The 18,755-nt window shown below is 42.3% G+C and overlaps 2 protein-coding genes across 6 annotated transcripts in view; one reads left to right on the forward strand and one right to left on the reverse strand.

The window, feature by feature from the left end:
• Nucleotides 1-8,640, reverse strand: part of MCC (MCC regulator of Wnt signaling pathway) — a 320,734-nt gene extending 312,094 nt beyond the window's left edge. For 2 of the 3 annotated variants that reach the window (XM_084833884.1, XM_084833883.1), the window contains exon 1: nt 802-8,640. The gene's annotated coding sequence lies outside the window, so the exon portion shown is untranslated. The remainder of the gene's footprint in view (nt 1-801) is intronic. The other variant, XM_084833886.1, reaches the window with a different exon arrangement.
• The window catches only part of YTHDC2 (YTH N6-methyladenosine RNA binding protein C2), a 55,783-nt gene continuing 45,590 nt past the window's right edge, over nt 8,563-18,755 (forward strand). For all 3 annotated transcript variants that reach the window (XM_084833879.1, XM_084833880.1, XM_084833881.1), the window contains exons 1-7: nt 8,563-8,964; nt 10,550-10,640; nt 11,849-12,045; nt 13,444-13,643; nt 15,310-15,476; nt 16,831-16,933; nt 18,275-18,431. In XM_084833879.1, coding sequence (XP_084690005.1) covers nt 8,760-8,964; nt 10,550-10,640; nt 11,849-12,045; nt 13,444-13,643; nt 15,310-15,476; nt 16,831-16,933; nt 18,275-18,431 — 1,120 coding nt within the window. In that variant the 5' untranslated portion in view covers nt 8,563-8,759. The remainder of the gene's footprint in view (nt 8,965-10,549; nt 10,641-11,848; nt 12,046-13,443; nt 13,644-15,309; nt 15,477-16,830; nt 16,934-18,274; nt 18,432-18,755) is intronic.

An 18,755-nucleotide genomic window follows, 5' to 3' on the forward strand; every position in this document is an offset into this window, starting at 1 on the left:
CACATGTGAGAAGGCCTTCTCGGCAGTGGCCTCCACCTTTGGAACAAGCTGCCATCGAAGGTCCACCATGCTCCGCATTGCAGACTTTTAAGAAGGCCTTGAAAACATATTATTTTACCTTGGCCTTCTCTTGATATGACTGCTATTCTTGCCGTCACTGCTGTTAACATTGTTACTGGTTCTGTTGGTTTTTATTGTTTTTATCACTTTTAGGGCACAATCCTAGCTAGATGGGCAACCGCCTCTGAACTCAGAGGTGACCACCTATCCAAAGCAGGGCAGGAGAAGTATGGAGGGGTCATTCCCTCTGCACTTCTCCTGCCCTGCTTTTTTGGCTAGACAGCCAACTGCTGTCTAGCTGCAGGAGCATGGAGTGGGGAAGGAGGCCGCTGTACGACACATTGGATGTGTTCACACAGCTATGCTATCCCCACACCGGAACGCCCCCAGTTATGCCCCTTTCTGGCCACTCCGTGCTCCTCTTGCAAGCGTGGAAGATGAGGCTGTTCCACGCTGCCTCTGAGGCAGCACGGAAGTGGGGGGAGATCAGTTCCTGGAAAACACCATATCCTATGGCCATCTAGCTGCTGTCTAGCGGCCACAGGATTGCTCCCTTAATATTTTAACTGTTTTTATGTATTTTACTGCTGTAAGCCACCTTGGGAGGGCTTCTGCCCTGCAAGGCAGCCAAGAAATATTTCAAATAAATAAATAAACAAACATTCCTTTATCTATAAAAACTTTTAAGATACAATGGATAGGAAAATTTAATTTAATAAAAAAATAGCAAAAGATACTTACAGTTAACATTAATTTTATTTCTCTTATCGCCCGATCTCATCTGATCTCGGAAGCTAAGCAGGGTCAGCCCTGGTTAGTACTTGGATGGGAGACCGCCTGGGAATCAGGCTTCCTGCATGGAGCAGCAGGTTGGACTCGATGGTCTTGCAGGCTCCTTCCAACCCTATGATTCTATGAGGTTCTAAGCACACTTCATTCCCTAAAAGACAAATTTCCTAGGTGGTAAATAGCACAGATTTAGCTTCAGAGGAGCAAATAAGTGCCCACAGAGTTGTATAACTTTTATTATCAATATAGTTCTAACAGTGAATCCTATGCATGTCTGCTTAGAAGTCCCACTAAATTCAATGGCACTTTCTCCCAGTTAAGAGTACACAGTATTACAGCCTCAATAAGGCAAGGCTGCATCCTGGCCCCACCATATCAATGTTGGTCATCCTTTAGCTGGGTGATCTCTTTGAAGATTTAACCACGGGCACAGTTCATGGCATCACACTGCACCATTCAGCTTCCCAAGAGAAAACAGAAATGAATACCATTGTGATAAGCTGGCAAGAACCAAAACTCAGATCAGCAAGAAATGTCTACAAATGCTGAGTGTTGATAATATTGCAATATTGTGGAATTGCTCATTATTGCTCATTAGCTCATTCTGACTCCTGCGTCTCAGACGTCATGCTATGCTGATCCTATGCAACCTATATCCCAATTTCCTGCCTTCCACTGCTTTTGTTGTTGTTGTTCAGTCTTTAAGTCATGTCCGACTCTTCATGACCCCATGGACCATAGCATGCCAGGCCTTCCTGTCCTCTGCTCTCTCCCGGAGTGTGCTCAAGTTCATATTCATTGCATCGGTGATGCTATCTAGCCATCTCATCCTCTGCCGTCCCCTTCTCCTTTTGCCTTCAATCTTTCCCAGCATCAGGGTCTTTTCCAGTGAGTTTTCTCTTCACATTAGGTGGCCAAAATATTTGAGCTTCAGTATCTGTCCTTCCAATGAGCAGTCAGGGTTGATTTCCTTTAGGATGGACTGATTTGACCTCCTTGCAGTCTAGGGGACTCGTAAGAGTCTTCTCCAGCACCACAGTTCAAAAAGCATAAATTCTTCAGCGCTCAGCCTTCCTTATAGTCCAGCTCTCACAGCCATACGTTACTACTGGGAAAACGGTAGCTTTGATTATACGAACCTTTGTCAGCAAGGTGATGTCTCTGCTTCTTACTATGCTGTCTAGGTTTGCCATAGCTTTCCTCCCAAGGAGCAAGCGTCTTTTAATTTCATGGCTACAGTCACCATCTGCGGTGATCATGGAGCCCAAGAAAATAAAATCTGTCACTGCTTCCATTTCTTCCCCTTCTATATGCCAGGAAGTGATGGAGCCAGATGCCATGATCTTCGTTTTTTGAATGTTGAGTTTCAAACCAGCTTTTGCACTCTCCACTTTCACCCTCAACAAGAGGCTCTTGAGATCCTCTTCGCTTTCTGCCATTAGGGTGGTATTGTCTGCATATCGGAGGTTGTTGATAATTCTCCTGGCAATCTTAATTCCAACCTGTGATTTATCCAACCCGGCGTTTCTCATGATGTATTCTGCATATAAGTTAAATAAGCAGGGCAGCAATATGCAGCCTTGTCATACTCCTTTCCCAATTTTGAACCAATCGGCTGTTCCATGTCTGGTTCTTACTGTTGCTTCTTGACCCTCGTACAGGTTTCTCAGGAGACAGGTAAGGTGGTCTGGTACTCCCATCTCTTTAAGAATTTGCCACAGTTTGTTGTGATCCACACAATCAAAGGCTTTAGCATAGCCAATGAAGCAGAAATAGACGTTTTTCTGGAATTCTCTTGTTTTCTCCATGATCCAGTGAATGGTGGCGATTTGATCTCTAGTTCCTCTGCCTCTTCGAAACCCAGCTTGTACTTCTGGTAGTTCTCGGTTCACATACTGCTAAAGCCTAGCTTGTAGGATTTTGAGCATAACCTTGCTGGCATGTGAAATGAGCGCAATTGTACGGTAGCTTGAACACTCTTTGGCATTGCCCTTCTTTGGAACTGGAATGTAAACTGACCTTTTCCAGTCTTGTGGCCACTGTTGAGTGTTCCCAATGTGTTGGCATACTGAGTGCAGCACTTTTAACAGCATCATCTTCTAGGATTTTAAATAACCCAGCTGGAATACTCTCATCTCTGCTAGCTTTGTTGTTAGTAACGCTTCCTAAGGCCCACTTGACTTCACTCTCTAGGATGTCCGGCTCAAGTTCAGTGACCGCACTATCATGGCTATCAGGGACATTCAGATCTTTCTTGTATAGTTCTTCTGTGTATTCTTTCCACCTCTTCTTAATCTCATCTGCTTCTGTTAGGTCCCTGCCTTCTTTGTCCTTTATCATGGCCTTCAATAAATATTTCCCAGACATTTCACAAAAATGTCACAAAAACGAACAGAATAAAACCACAACAATTGATAACATAGCAGCATTTAAAACTCATATTAAAAAGAAAAAAAAAGCCTGGGAAGATGATAGTATTGGCCTTGTGCTGAAAAGACATCAGCGGAGGCACCAAATGAAACTCCTGGGAGAGGGAATTCCATAAGCCTGGTACCAGACCTAAGAATACCTCCTTCCAGTTTCCACCCACTTCACCTCAGACAACAGCTGGAGGAGGGCCTCTAAAGAAAAGTCTCAGTGCAGGGGAAGGTTGATCTGGGAGGGAGTAGACATTCATTCACAGTTCCAGGTTCCAAGCTGTTTCAGTCTTTAAAAATAAGCACCAGAATTATGCACAGAAATGGATCAGGAACCAGTTAAATTCTTTCCCTATCAGTGAGATGGGTTCCTAATTAAATGTCCCACCAATCAGTAGCCTAGCACCTGTATTTTGGACTAACTGTAGTTTTGAAGCAGTCTTCAAAGGAAGCACCACATACAACACTTTACAGTAGTCTAAGCTGGGAGTTACAACAGCATGGATTACTCCTTAGCTGGTGAAAGGCACACCATGCCATTGACACAGAGGAACATGGGTGATGTGGGAAGATGCCATAGCTCAGTGGTAGAGCATGTGCTTTGCATGTAGAAGGTCCCAGGTCTGATCCCTGGCATCTCCAGGTAGGGCAGGAAAAACTCCTACCTGAAACCGTGGAGAGTCACTAACAGTCCGTGTCAACAATACTGGGTCAGATAGACCAATGGTCTAATTTAGTAAAAGGCAGCTTCGCAAGTTCCTATGATATCACTTGGACCTCCAGTGACAAAGCTGAATCAATGAGCACCCCCAGACAGCAAACCTGATCCTTTAAAAGTAATACAACCCCATCCAGAACAGGTTTAACTCTGCCTCCTGGGCAGAATAGTACTATGGGTACTATTCACCCATAGTACCGCTGTCTTGTCAGGATTGAGCTTTAGTTTATTGGCCCTTATCCACTTCATTATTGATCCTAAGCACCAGCCTGAACCAAATGCGAGATGGATATTCCACTGCAAACCCCTAGATGACCTCATTCAGTGGTTTCATGCAAGTAGTAAAAAATGTAGCAGCATTTGACATGGGGCCAAGCAGTGGTCCCGCAATACCATCCTCCATGATTGGTTTTCCAATTATGAATGGAACTAATGAAACACTATGTCCAATTCATAGCCCAGATACCCTATCCAGAATGATACTATGACTGATGGTATCAAAAGCTTAACCTGCTGAGATATTCAGGAGAATAAGCAGGGTTGCACTCCACCTGTCCTTTTCCAGCATTGGGAGGGGGGGGGGTCATTTTTAGTGCCAAATTCAAGCATTATACCAGGTGGAAATGTACATTGTTCAGCACCACTTAGATTGATGTAGCTATATAAGTAAGAATTACAATATGCTTTTGCAACCTCGGGTAAGTAACCACAAATTGGCCTAGGGCTTACGAGGCCAGAATAAAACATCGGAGATTGCACCTGGAGCCTGGCTTACAGTGGCTGTTCTCTTTAGTCAAGCCCCTAAGTAACAAAGGCCACCAACATTCACAATAGAATAGTTTTATTCTGACCGGGCTGACCTCTTAACTGATGGCTCCTGTTAACTTCGCATAAAGTCTCAGTTTCATATAATGCTTGTCGTTTTATATACATCGCACATGAAGCAATTTAACGATGGACTATAACCCACTTTAAAACAGAAGGTTCCAAAAGTGTCACTATTTTTTTGTTTTAATCAGCACTTGCTTGCTTCACTAGACAGAAATTAAAGTTGCAAGCCTCTGCACACTTACTTTGGAGTACTGAACTCAGTGCAACTTCAGTAAACATGTATAGGATTGGGCTTCCTGTACTAGATATGACAAATTGTGTTCAACTCTGAAGTAATACCCTGTGAGTTGTGTTGTGGGAAAGTGCCATACAAATAAATGGAAGAGGCTGAGGATGAATATTTGCAAGTCCAGATCCGTAGTTATTTTCAGATTGAGAACCTTCATAGAGTAAAATGCATGATATAGTTGCTGGGGTTGCACCACCTTGTGGCAAATTTATGTTACACACCACACTACAAAGCCTCAGATTCCTTGTGTAGTGCTCACACAGCCGGAAATGATCATTTTTTGAAGTTGCAAGTGGTTTGAGAGTAGCACTACTTCCAATGGTGTACATTCTTTTTTTCATTTGTTCTTTCTGGTTGGATAGATTTTTTGGAATTTTAACAATACAAATGCCTACAAAATCTGTTTATGAGAGGTAAAAGCAAAATAGATGTCCACACACGAGTAGCAATCACTCTTTCACACTGCCTATCGTCTGTCTCCAGTCTACGATTTGTACTGCTGCACTGGTGCTACAGCCCTACTGTACAATACTACACTCTCTTCAGGGTAGAGCATATAATCTAACATCTAAATGCATTCATACTACAGGGAAAATTCAGCTGACTTCTTAGGTAGAGGAGGTTAGTATAGAGAGTCTAAGAAAATAGACTGGCTAACTGAGAAGTTGTTTATGAAGTATCTTGTAGCAGCCTAATACAGAAAACAAAAAACTCCCAGATGGTTCTAGTCTTCCATATATTGGAATTCTGATGTTATGGAGCAATCGGCCTAGCAAGATTTTTTTTCAAGGTATCTTCATTTAATTTGGCTAACTTTTACTAACTTTTGCAGCAATAACAGGTAGATAATTCCTGGTATCAATCTATAGTGCAGCTTATATTTTGCATGATTTTTAAAAATTCAGGATGTTCCCCCTACGTATTAGCATGGAGCATTAACAATGAAATGTTACATATATCCATGGCACCATGTTACATTCCAAGTTTAAATACCAGCTCAGCCTCTGCACTTGTTTTCAAAGAGGGGAAGAAAATACAAGATAAACACAATACAACGGAATATATTTCCCTGAATACTGAAATGAACTGGTGTGTAAACAAAAAAGTTCTACATATTTCATATTCACACACACACACATTTCAAAGAGGGGCACGAGCCAATGTGGCTTACAAACCCTCTGCTTTACTAGTTTAAGAGCCAGATCTGGAACAAGGCCCCTCACCCATTTGCCTGCTGAAAATCCCCCTGCCCACTATTTGCCCCCAAAGGTGATGTTTACTGCACAAGCACCTTCTGGGGCAACTGCAGTCAGTGAGGGGGCGGTTTTCAGAAGGAAATTGGGACAGTACTCTTATCCTGACCACAAGCTAGTTCTGGATCAGTCCATCTGCTTTTTATTCAAAACAGAAGTGGCCTGTTTCAAGCAATTTCCAGAGGGTAACTGTATTGGTTTACTGCAGCAAAAACAACAAAGAGTCTTGTGGCACCTTGAAGACTAACACAGTGTTTCTCAAACTGTGGACTGGGACCCACCAGTGGGTCTCAGCCAATCTTCAGGTGGGCCTCACTGTTGTAGATTGCCCAGTGCCTCTTTGCTTGACTACTGTGTCATGGCACACTTCATTAGCAGGTGTGTCAGTGGAAGTTGGTTACGGAGCAAGACTATTATTTTTAATAATAATAATAATAATAATAATAATAATAATAATTTTTTAATGGGGGATAAAGAGGGAGGGGATAAGAGAGGGAAGCTGTTATAGGAGAAAGTGAATGTAAAAGCCACAGGAGGGAGGATGAAAGAAACTGGCATTTGGGGACAGGGGACAGTTTCAGTGAGCAAGAAGAAGGGAAGAAGAAACGACAGGAGATAGGTAGGAAGACTTCGAGAGGCGTGTGTGTGTGTGTGTGTATGTGTGTGTGAGAGAACAATAAAAAATAAATAATTTTCTCTCCTTAGAGCAGGGCTCCTAACCTTTTTCACTTGGTGGGCACATTTGGAATTTTGAGACTGTTGTGGGCATGGCCAGACACAAAACACTAATTTCCCAGAAGGCAAACAGGCGAGACTAATAAAAAAAAGTAACTAGCCCAAGAACTTAAGTACAATGCAGAGGTGGGGTTCTGAGCTCCAAAATACAAAATTACTCTTTTGAATGCAAATAAAGATTTTGAACCCAAAAAAGGAGCAGTCTTTTGCTTTGTAGCATGACAATGTTCCAATTTTAAATATATTTTAAAATAATCTTAAGAAATAAAATTAAAATCAGAAGAGGCAGGAAGCCTGGTGGGCGCAAGGAGAGGTGTCTTTGGGCCCACTGGTGCTCATGGACACCATGCTGGAAACCCAGACTTGGAGCCTCTGGATCAGCAAATTCTTCCCAAAATGGGGAGGCTGACTAATGATACCTCTAGAGCCACTGTGTATACTTAACTGGAGGAAAGCTGAATTATGGAGCTCCCTGTTACAAAGAAATTGTTGTTGTTGTTCAGTCGTTCAGTCGTGTCCGACTCTTCGTGACCCCATGGACCATAGCACGCCAGGCCTTCCTGTCCTGTGCTCTCTCCCGGAGCATGCTCAAGTTCATATTCATTGCATCCGTGATGTTATCTAGCCATCTCATCCTCTGCCGTCCCCTTCTCCTTTTGCCTTCAGTCTTTCCCAGCATCAGGGTCTTTTCCAGGGAGTTTTCTCTTCGCATTAGGTGGCCAAAATATTGGAGCTTCAGCTTCATTATCTGTCCTTCCCATGAGCACTCAGGGTTGATTTCCTTTAGGATGGACTGATTTGACCTCCTTGCAGTCCAGGGGACTCTACAAAGAAATAGCTTGTGGCAAATAATTTAGCCATCTTCAAAGAGGGATTAGGTATCAGTATAAAATTAACAGTAATTGCCAGCTGATTATGTCAAATTCTGCCTCCATCTGTCACCATTTTGCGACAAGTGGCCTCAGTCATTTTCAGCTCTCTCAAGCAGGCCCTGGGGGTAAAAAGTTTGAGAACCCCTGGACGAACACATTTATTCTGGTCACTAAAGCCCACGAAAGCTTATTCCAGAATAAATACACTGGTCTTTGAGGCGCCACAAGCCTCTTTAAAGTTGTTTTAAGCATGAATCCCACAACACGAGCTTTGACCCTAAAGCTGCAACCCTATACCCACTTACCTGGGGATAAGCGTCACTGAAGACAACGGGACTTACTTCTGAGTAGACAGGTATAGGATTGCGTAGTCAGGCTACGCATGTAGAAAGCAGGATGCGTTTGTTTTGCTATTTTATGGGGGCGGGGAGGCTGCAAGCAGGAACCTTGCAGCGTCTATAAAACTTTGCCTGAATGCAGAAAGGGAACGACGAGACGTCGACGCTGCCTCGTCCCCGGAATAGAGCTTCTGTCAGGCTCGAGCCGAGCAAGGCTGCCTGAGGCGCTCGCGCGGCCTCCCACCGGGCGCCGCCCCTCGCCGAAGCGGCGCCCTCCTCCGCCTGCCCCCTTTTCCCGCCCAGAAGGCCGGGACGTCACCACGCGCAGCTTGAGGCCCCGCCCCGAGCCTGCTCCCTCTGAGGCGGCGCCTCCTCCTCCTTTCGCTTTCCTTCTCGGTTTCGGGGCGCCGTCGGCCTGGCCCCCTCTGGCGGCGCTGGAGCTCCGCGGCGCAACGGCATGTCTCGTCCGAGCAGCGTCTCCCCCCGGCCCCCGGGCACGGCCCCTCCCAGCGGGGGCCCCTCCACAGCCTCCGCCGCCTCGACGTCGTCCTCCTGCTCCGGCGGCGGCCGCGCCAAGGGGCTGAAGGATATTCGCATCGACGAAGAAGTGAAAATCGCGGTGAACATCGCTCTGGAACGGTTCCGATATGGGGACCAGCGAGGTAAAGGCTCCCTCCCCCGAAGGGGGTCGTGAATTGGTGGGGGTCATTGTCTGCCTTACGTCAGGGAAGGGAGGGCAGCTCCGGAAAGCACCCGGAGGACCAGCGGGTAGATTATTGTTGTTGTGGGTTTTCGTAGGTGAGGGAACGATGGGGCAGGAGTCGGCAACCTGGTGCTCTCCAGATGTCTTGGATTGCAACTCCCATCATTCCCAGCCAGCGTGGCCATTGGGAATGCTGGCTGGGGGTGCCCACGCTGGCTGGTAATGATGGGAGTTGCAGCCAACACATTTGGAGGACACCAGGTTGGGGGAGGCTGAGATAAGATAACCAGCTGCAGTCAAGGCCAGCCAGGGTTACTTTTTTTAAATAGGGTTTAAAAGGGACCCTTCTCTAAGCCTCACCTGCCTCCATTAGCCCTTCTACATTACTAGCAAAGGTACAAGAGCCATGGCCCTCTACTGTATTTCTGTAGCTGTTCAGATATGTTGGCCTACCTATTCATACATATGAAGCTGCCTGATGCTGACTCAGACCATCTCTGGGCAGCAGCTCATCTTCAGTCTTTTCAAACCCAGGACACACCTTTCAGCCAATTTTGGGACCCACTTCTTGAGGAGATTTTAACATTTTAAAAATGTGTATGTTGGTACTACTGCTGGAGTGACTTGTTAGTGGGTCCCAAGCCATCAGTTGAAGATCTATGCTTTTATGATGTCAAGCAGGGAGGAGTTTTCCCCAGCTTAGCTGACCGAGATCCTTTTGACTCGTTTCTCTAATCCAGATCTGTCTATATTGATTGGGAGTAGCTCTTTTGGGGAGCAGGGGAGAGGTCTTCATTCAAGCTCATTTAACTGGGGTTGTCATATCTTAAGCATGCTGAGCATATTTTTACCAATGAGTGGATGTCTTTCCTATAATATGCACACAAACATATTGTACATATATTTGCATAAACACAAACTTAGAAAGCAAGGCCTGATGATGGAGCATAAGAATTGTTTTGCTGGAGCAAGCTAAGGTACTGCACTTTGTCTTCAACAGTGGTGAGCCATATACTTTGGAAAGGTTGCAAGCAAGGTATGATGGATATGACCAGCCCTCAGAGATTGTCATCAGCCCCTGGATATTAAGCGTACCTGAACAGAGAGATTCCACTTTAGTGGCATGGCTAATAGCTGTTCATAAATCCATTAATTTATCTAATTCTTTTTAAAGCTGCATAAACTGGAGGGACAGTGTTAAACTATGTGTTGTGTGAAATATCTCCTCTGGTCTCTCTTCACCTATCACTAATCAAGTTCATTGAGTGACACATTGACTCTGTTCCGATGTAAGAATGGCATTTGGCGGCAACTTGTGGGTTAATTAACCTGCAAATTGCTGCCAAACACCATGTTAAGTCCGAACTAGGCCACAGTGTAATTCTATGCAGGTGTCTACTCTGAAGTAAGCCCCATTGAATTCAGGTTAATGAGTATAGAACTCCAGCCTCCATTTACTATCCTTAAGAAATGGTTGTTCCTTTTTCATGCAGGGGAAGGTCCAAATGGTTGAATATTTCTATTATGCTTTTCCCTCTTCCCAGAAATGGAATTTCCTTCATCCTTGACCAGTACTGAAAGAGCATTCATTCACCGATTGAGTCAGTCTCTTGGTCTGATTTCTAAAAGTAAAGGGTAAGTCGATATTTTGTTAAACAATATTTTTCCCTTTACATGAGTGAGACTGTGTTTTTCAGAAGTACTCTTTCCTGTACAACTGTGTCTCCCATGCCTCTGGAGTGTCTTGATTCTGTTGAGTCCTTCATGGGGACATGTGTGCCTCTATTTCTAATAGTACTACATATGTTTTCTTTCAGGCTGAATTACATTCAGGTGACCATGTACGGCTCCATGTTATGATTGCAGCCCCTGGCTAGTATGTGTATCCATTGCTGCAATAATTTACTATTTATTTATTATATTTTCATCCGTGTAATAACACATGTTCTCTGGGCAGATTATAATAGCTAAAAGAATAAAATACAGTCAGTACAAAAAACAGCGGAGGACTACATATATTAAAACAGCCATAACATCTAAAAACTAAACTCTTAAAATGCCTGGAGAAAAAGAAAGGTCTTTGCCTGGCATCGAAATGATAATGTAGGTACTATGTGAACCTCCTTGGGGAGGGCATTTCATAAAAGGGGCACCACAACTGAGAACATTCCCTCTCTTGTAGCCATTCTCCTAACATGCTTTGGTGGGGGCCCTTGGAAAAGGGCCTCTGAAGATGACCCAAAGGCCCAAGCAGGTACATATGGGAGGAGACATTTGTTAACATACTCTAGTCTTAAGTCATTTAGGGCTTTAAAAGTCAGTACCACCACTTTGAAATGGGCTAGGAAACAGGCTGAAAGACAGTGCAGCTGATGAAGCACTGGTGTCACATGATTGTATTGACCAGTTAGTGGCCTAGCAGCTCTCTTTTGAACTGGGTGAAGTTTCAAGCCATTTTCAAAGGTAGCCCCATGTACAAAGCGTTTTAACTCAAATGGGGGGTTACCAGACTGTGGATAACTGTCACCAGGATATCTTTGTCCACATACGGTCTCAGCTGGTATATCAGTCTAAGGATGCAATCCTATACATGTTTAGACAGAAAAAAGTCCTACAACTCCTAGCATTCCCCAGCTAGCAGTGCTAGGAATCGTAGGACATTTTTCTATCTAAAGATGAATAGGATTGTGCTCTAAGCTGATAAAGGGCACTCCTAGCTACTGATACACTTGATGACTGCTACCATATCGTTACCATTTTGAGATGACTATTTCATGTGTAGGTCTTCAGATCTGTGTAAAGATTATTCCTAGTGCTAAATATGAAATGCTTCAATTTTGCAGGAAAGGAGCAAACCGGTATCTAACTGTGAAGAAAAAGGATGGATCAGAGTTGGCATATACAGTGATGACATGCAATTTGATTCCAAACACAAAACATGCTATTAGAAGCCTAGTACAGCGATTTCCTGTCACCAATAAAGAGCGCACAGAACTTCTACCAAAGACCGAGAGGGGAAATGTATTTGCTGTTGAAGCTGGTAAGCTGAGTATATTCTGATTTTTTAAAAAATAGCAGTGGATCATGGAAGGAAAACATGGTATATACAGCCATATTTGGAAAATGTTAGAGAGCTATAGATTATATGCATATAATGCCACAATTACAATTGCATGTTTTTATTAATGTGATGGTGGCTATACCAGTGTTGGTGGATTCATTATTTTTTGATGGTGCTGCAAGAGATTTGAATATTTGTCACCAATTTGCTGACATTTCATTTTTAGGAAAGATGTCTAGGGAGAGTAACAGCTCCCCTTCTTGTAAGCCGATCATCTTGGATAAACCTAAATGTGCAAAATCCTGGTCCAACTTTTCAACTAAGAAGTGCAAACGTTGTGGTGTTAAAGACCAAATAAATACACTGGTTTGCATCCTAAGTAGCCTTTCTGTTCACCAAAGGGACTGCAATCCTGCTAATGGAAGTTGGGAGGCTGCTATTTTCACTGATTTACCCTGTTCCCAGAAGCTTCCTGTGCCATTGTGGAGGGTCCTCCAACTCTCTGGAGCAGATTTGAGGGAGCTGCAAATGCATGGAATTTCTTGATCCAACCCCATACTTAGTACAAAGCAATAGTAGTGTGTTTTAGAAATCGTTTTGTAAGAAGCAGGCACTAGGAAAAACTTACAGGAGTAACAGATAAATGTAGAGACCTGCACTTTGATGCCTCCAGAGTGTTGTTATGTTTTTTTTAACTATTTAAAAGACCATTTTCTTTCCAGAAATGTATGTGTTGCATTCCCATTTTATTTCCATTGTATGAACAGGAAGATTGTGATCTGCAGTTTTGCTGTGCTGCGGAGCACTATGGGGTGTTGTGCTAAAGACATTTCAGTCCCATCAAGCCCTGACTATGCAAGGAACTGGGAGATAATGCAGTCCACTGGCCATGCAAGAAATAGCGACTGAGAAGAGCAGTGAGATCAGTCATTACAGCCTTTAGCCAGGACCTGTAAGCCTATGATGAGACCAGTTACAGTTGTGATGATCATTGTTGCACAGCCCAGGCACTATGCAGTATTTTGATCCCAGGCTTGCCTGGGGTTTGCAGGACTTGGCTATATGTACTGGCAGAGGGAATTATTAACGGAGAATAGCTGTTTATGTGGACTGTTTATTTTTAACCTTTAAAAATTAAGTTGCTGTCTATTCCTAGGGCTGAGCTATGTCCATTGACAATTCCCTCCTCTCCTTGTGTAGTGGCACAATTGTGCACTGCTAGTGCTACTATTTAACTAAGATATTGTTTTGTCATCTGGACTGTCTTTTATGGTAATATATATGTTAATTGCTGGTCTTATGTAACTAATGAATTATTGTGTATCAGAGTAGATTAATACCCAATTTGGGGTAGTCATTCTTTTTGCTCTTCCTTAGAGAATAGAGAAATGAGCAAAACAAGTGGGCGACTTAACAATGGCATCCCTCAAATCCCTGTGAAACGTGGGGAATCGGAATTTGATTCATTTCGACAATCTCTGCCAGTTTATGAAAAGCAGGATGAAATTGTTAGAATTATTAAAGAAAATAAAGTTATTTTGATTGTGGGGGAAACTGGATCAGGAAAAACTACTCAGGTACGTCTTTTATCAGAATCTAAAATGCCTATCTAAATATATTAACGTGTGCCAAAATTCTTGAATATTGCTTAGTTTTGTCTACTGATGGAAATAAACTTTAGTAATGTCACTTTCCCTCTAGTTCTTAGCAATAGTTAAGGGAGAAATCCTAAGCTTCTGAAGAGGGCAGCTGAGTAGCCATTTGATACTGGTCCCTCTCTCCAGGCAGAGAGCAAGGTCCATAGTCGGAGGCCTCTCTGGTGTGATGGTAGAAATCTCTGTCACTGACCCGCTACCATTCTATCCATGCAGAGTGACCAGGAACAGGGTATCCCAGGGTATGTCCGGACTCTGGGGAGACAATAAAGACAAAAACAACAACAGAGGGAAAAATGCAGCAATAGCTCCCCTTCCTCCCATCTTCTGTCAGGTTCTGTCTGAACTGGGACAAACCGTGCATTATGGTTTGCTAGAATAAGCTGAGATTAAACCATGGTTTCTGAGCCTGCATGTTTAGATAAATCTTAGTTGAAACTAACCAGGATTCCCCATTTGGATGGAACAACAAACTGCCATTTAAAATGGAAGTATATACTTCTGATCTGCTTCTTGCAGCCACGTCAGAGGAGAGGAGACAGGGAACAGGGTTGTACATGTAACGCTAAACCATAGTTGAGCATTATGTCCAAATGAAATCGTTGTGGTCTGGGTTTTGTGTGTATGGGTCCTTCAGACAATCTAATTCTACATTTCAAAGATAATGCTATTTTTCTTTCTAAATTATACAGTCTGTGCATAAAAGATAATTTGTTAAAAGGCTGCCGTCCTTTGTGTGTGAGCCTATAGTTTATCCTGATTAGCTCCATAATGGAGCTTGTTAATTTATCAAGCCAGGATGTTATATAAAGGCAAAGTAGACTGACTTTGCTGCTTTGGGAAGATGGCAATTTTAATGTGATATATTCTAATAGGATAGCCTAAGAATACACCTTTGTTCTGTATATGAAGGGTGGTATATAAATGTTTTAAATAGATGTAGACCCTTACACACTGTTTTATTAACTTTATTGTCCCTACACAACTAAATTCATTCATCATGGATACTGAGTCTCCAAACCAGTAAGAAGATATAATCATGTGGTAAGCGCAGGAGCATCTGCATTCATCAGTTAACTGCCTTTTCAGCAGCTCCTTCAAATTTGAGGTGGAGATTTTAAAAGATGGCCTGGGAGGATTTTAGGTGAGAAGCTGTTTATGGGTAAACACAATAAATCCAGATGCATTCTGGACCTTTAGATTACTATCAGTCTGAAGACCTGGTTCACACGTAATGATAACCCATTGGTTCAAAAACCAATGGGTTTTCATGCACAAGCAGGAGAGAATGGGCACACTGCAGGCACTCCCACACGTTCTCAACAACCCATCATTTTTTAAATGGATTGGTTGTGGTTACGTGTGAATGGCCCCTTTCTCTCCAGTCTTTACCAATGAAAAGTGACATAAAAGATAAGACATACCAAGGGTGCAATCCTACGTATATTTAGACAGAAAAAGGCCCACAACTCCCAGCATCCCCCATCTTAGTTTTTATATCTGTCAGTCTTGGTTGTGGTAACTGTAGGTGTTTTTGTGCCAATCTATTGAAGCTTTTTCAGTATTAACACTTAGCCTCTTTGTTCAGATTCCTCAGTTTCTACTTGACGACTGTTACAAAAATGGAATACCGTGTCGTATATTTTGCACTCAGCCAAGACGTTTGGCAGCAATTGCCGTGGCTGAAAGAGTTGCTGCAGAAAGAAGAGAGAAGATTGGGCAGACAATTGGCTATCAGATCAGATTGGAAAGCAGGTCTCGCCAGTATTCATTATATATTTGGATAAAAAGTATTTTAGAAACCTTTTAAAGAAAATTTGAGAAGGTGTATCCGAATTCTAAAATCTGTTGTGACATTCTTGCAAATAAAAATGTAGGGGTGTAACCCCATGATCTACACACTGCTTGTATACCTTGCACCTATATCTCCGTCTCACCCTTTTTCCCTAGAGGTTAAGGAGAGAGCTTTGAAGGGGTTCAACCATTATTGCTATCTCTTGAACATGCCAGTGCTAATGGCACCTGCTATTCCCAAATGGACATGCCCAAATATTAAGTACATCATCTCAGGCTTTTGTTTGTGCACCCTTGCCTTCCAGGGTTAGGTAGGTGGTGATTCATGAGTGGGTCTTCTCCACTGTGGCGCCAATGGAATGCTCTTTGCAGGGAAGCTTTCGTGGTGCGCATTTTTTTGTCTTTCTGGCACCAGGTGCAAACCTCTTTGCTCAAGCCTTTCAAAATATCCTTGTTCTGTTTTAATGCTGATGGTGTGTTTTATCCCCTCTCCTCGCTGCTCTAATGTTTTTTGTAATATTTTGCACTGTGCTTATATTCTTGACCGTGCGTACAGCATAAACACCTTAAACTCTTGGTAACGCTTCATGCATCTGGTGAAGTGGGCCATAGTTTGTGAAAACTTATGCCAAAAATTAGTTTGTCTTAAAGGTGCTGCAAGACACTCTGTTTTTGCTGCAATAGACTAACACAGCTACTCTCTGGAAACTGTTGCCTCAAAGTTATGAAACTGAAGGGTCAGGTCATCAAATAAATAAAATGTTTACTTGCACACTACCTCCATGAGGTAGTTAAACAGGCCTCTGTTGAGGAAGATTTCTCTGCTTTCATTTGAAGAAAATGAGAATTTCACCTCAAATTCCCAGCAGTGCAGTGTTATGAAAGCTGCATGTGCATTTTTTTTCTAAGCTCAGATCTCATAGAACTAAGGACGGAAAAAAGACAGTCCCAAGGGCAGCTTTCAAAAAGCAGCATGTAAGAGCTATTCTCTGCACCTTGAAAGTGGGTGGGGGAGTGTGATTGTATATGTCTGTTTCATAGCTACCTTTCAGAACAGAACACTATATACAATGTGGCTTTGTCCTGAAGGCAGGATATGGGTTTGTTCTTGCTCAGACAAGTCATTATTTGCAATCCTGTATTAGGAACTTATCTATCAAAGATGCAAATGAAACAGTCTATGCATAGTCAAAAATGCTGAAGTAATAAAATTGTGATAAGATGCAGATATTGGTAATGACTTTATTTCTATATGCTATGCTAAGTATGTTTTTCATAATGTAAAGCTCTTAAACAACTTTGTCATTTTTAACAGAGTTTCTCCAAAGACACTGTTAACATTTTGCACCAATGGTGTATTACTTCGTACACTAATGGCAGGAGATGGTGCACTCTCAACTGTAACTCATGTTATTGTGGTATGTTTGACCAATTATTTTTTAGGAAAATAACTCACCATTTTTGAAGCTGTGAAACCTGGCTTAAAATGTCTTCTGGGCCCTAGACTAAACTTTATTCAAATGTTAGCATAAGGATCAGTATGATCTAATTAACTGTCTTGGAGCTGGCTGACATACAAAGGGTTCTGTCCACCAGTATCCTTCCACCAGTGGAACAGACACTGCTAACAGAACAAATTACTGTCCCCCTGCACTTTCTTGCACACCCTCCAGATCTGCTAAGGAGGGTTGTGGGGAGGGGGGGGACTCTCATTGTTCAAGCCGGTGTCTGCTTCCCTAATGTTGGATACAAGGTGAAAGAAACTTGTCGCTTACTTAACTAAATATTACTTTGAGGTACTTGTATGGAGATGTATTTATTCCAGCAGAGCAAGAGGCTGTGCATAACTGTGGTAGGCTCATATACCTTGAATAGAATTTGATCGGAATTTTTTTATCTACAACTGATCCTAAGGATTGAATAACTAGAGCCACTTACTGGAAATGAACGATTTTGATTAATTTTGTAAGCTAGATAAAAGCCTGATAATTAAATTTGCTTTCAACTAATTTAAAATTGCTTTAAATTACCCTGAAATTGTTTTAAATTACTCAAATCGACTTTCAAGCACTATTGGATCAAAACCTAGGCTTCCAAGGTGAACACAGATCATACCTGTGATTATATCGGTTGCAACTCCTTAATAGAGCATCTAATTTCAGTGTTCTACATAATTCTAAAACATGACAGAGTATGAACCCTAGAGAGTATATAGCAAATAAAACACATATTAGGACATTCTTATTTCAGTCTGACATTTTTAACATTGGCTTTTAAATTAGAGGCTGAATATATTAAAGGCAAAACACTGGATGAAGTGACAGTATGTCTTTTAAAGGAATGTCTCATTATAATAGCAGCTAATACAAGGAAGGGGGAAGGGTGGTATGCTAATCTGTAGCAACACTGAAATGTGATGGTTGTAGCAAAAATCATGCACTTGTGAGAACAGAAAGGGGATAATGAGAAAATAAAATGGTAGAAGAACAGATTAGGATTTAAATATAGGCAAATATCTAACATGACCTTAAGCTAGTAAAATGTTAAACGTTTGTGGCTATCTTAACAATTCTATGCAAATACAATTCTATGCAAAAAGAATTTTATAATAATGAGCTATGTATAACTGATGCTTTTGCAAGGGATATACAACCGTGATCAACAAATGGCACCATTTGTAAAACAGAGGCATTATGTTGCATGATGTGTCAAAATGGTCAGGTTTTGTTATGAAGAGGCCCGGCTTATTTATGTTGCAGGATGAAGTCCATGAGAGGGATCGGTTCAGCGACTTCTTGTTAACAAAGTTAAGAGATACCTTACAGAAACATTCAGCTTTGAAACTCATACTTTCTAGTGCTGCTCTGGATGTGAATCTCTTTATCAAATATTTTGGAGGTTGTCCAGTGATATATAGTAAGTTCAAATACTAATAGGAACCCAAATTCAGGCAGCAGTTCAATGAGATACTTTATGCATCTTCAAGGGTGTGCACATGCCTGTTTGGATTTTTTGACACATTTCCTTGAAATTCAGACTCCTGTTATATTGCAAGCTTCTTTATACCCCCCCCCCTTTAAAAATATGTGCTTAGGGGTGGGAAAGTGTAAGTCTCCCTGCTTGTGTTGAACTAGTTGTGTAGTTTTTAGATCATGGTTTAAACACTTTAGGGTTTAGTCTGTTGCCTGGCGGTACTTTTTATTTTATTTTTGCAAATGATTGAGTATTTTGAACCTTGAG

This window comes from Heloderma suspectum, chromosome 2, assembly GCF_057233095.1.
Source record: "Heloderma suspectum isolate Gila_16-S chromosome 2, 16-S_ref, whole genome shotgun sequence".
In the NCBI taxonomy this organism is placed as follows: domain Eukaryota; kingdom Metazoa; phylum Chordata; class Lepidosauria; order Squamata; family Helodermatidae; genus Heloderma; species Heloderma suspectum.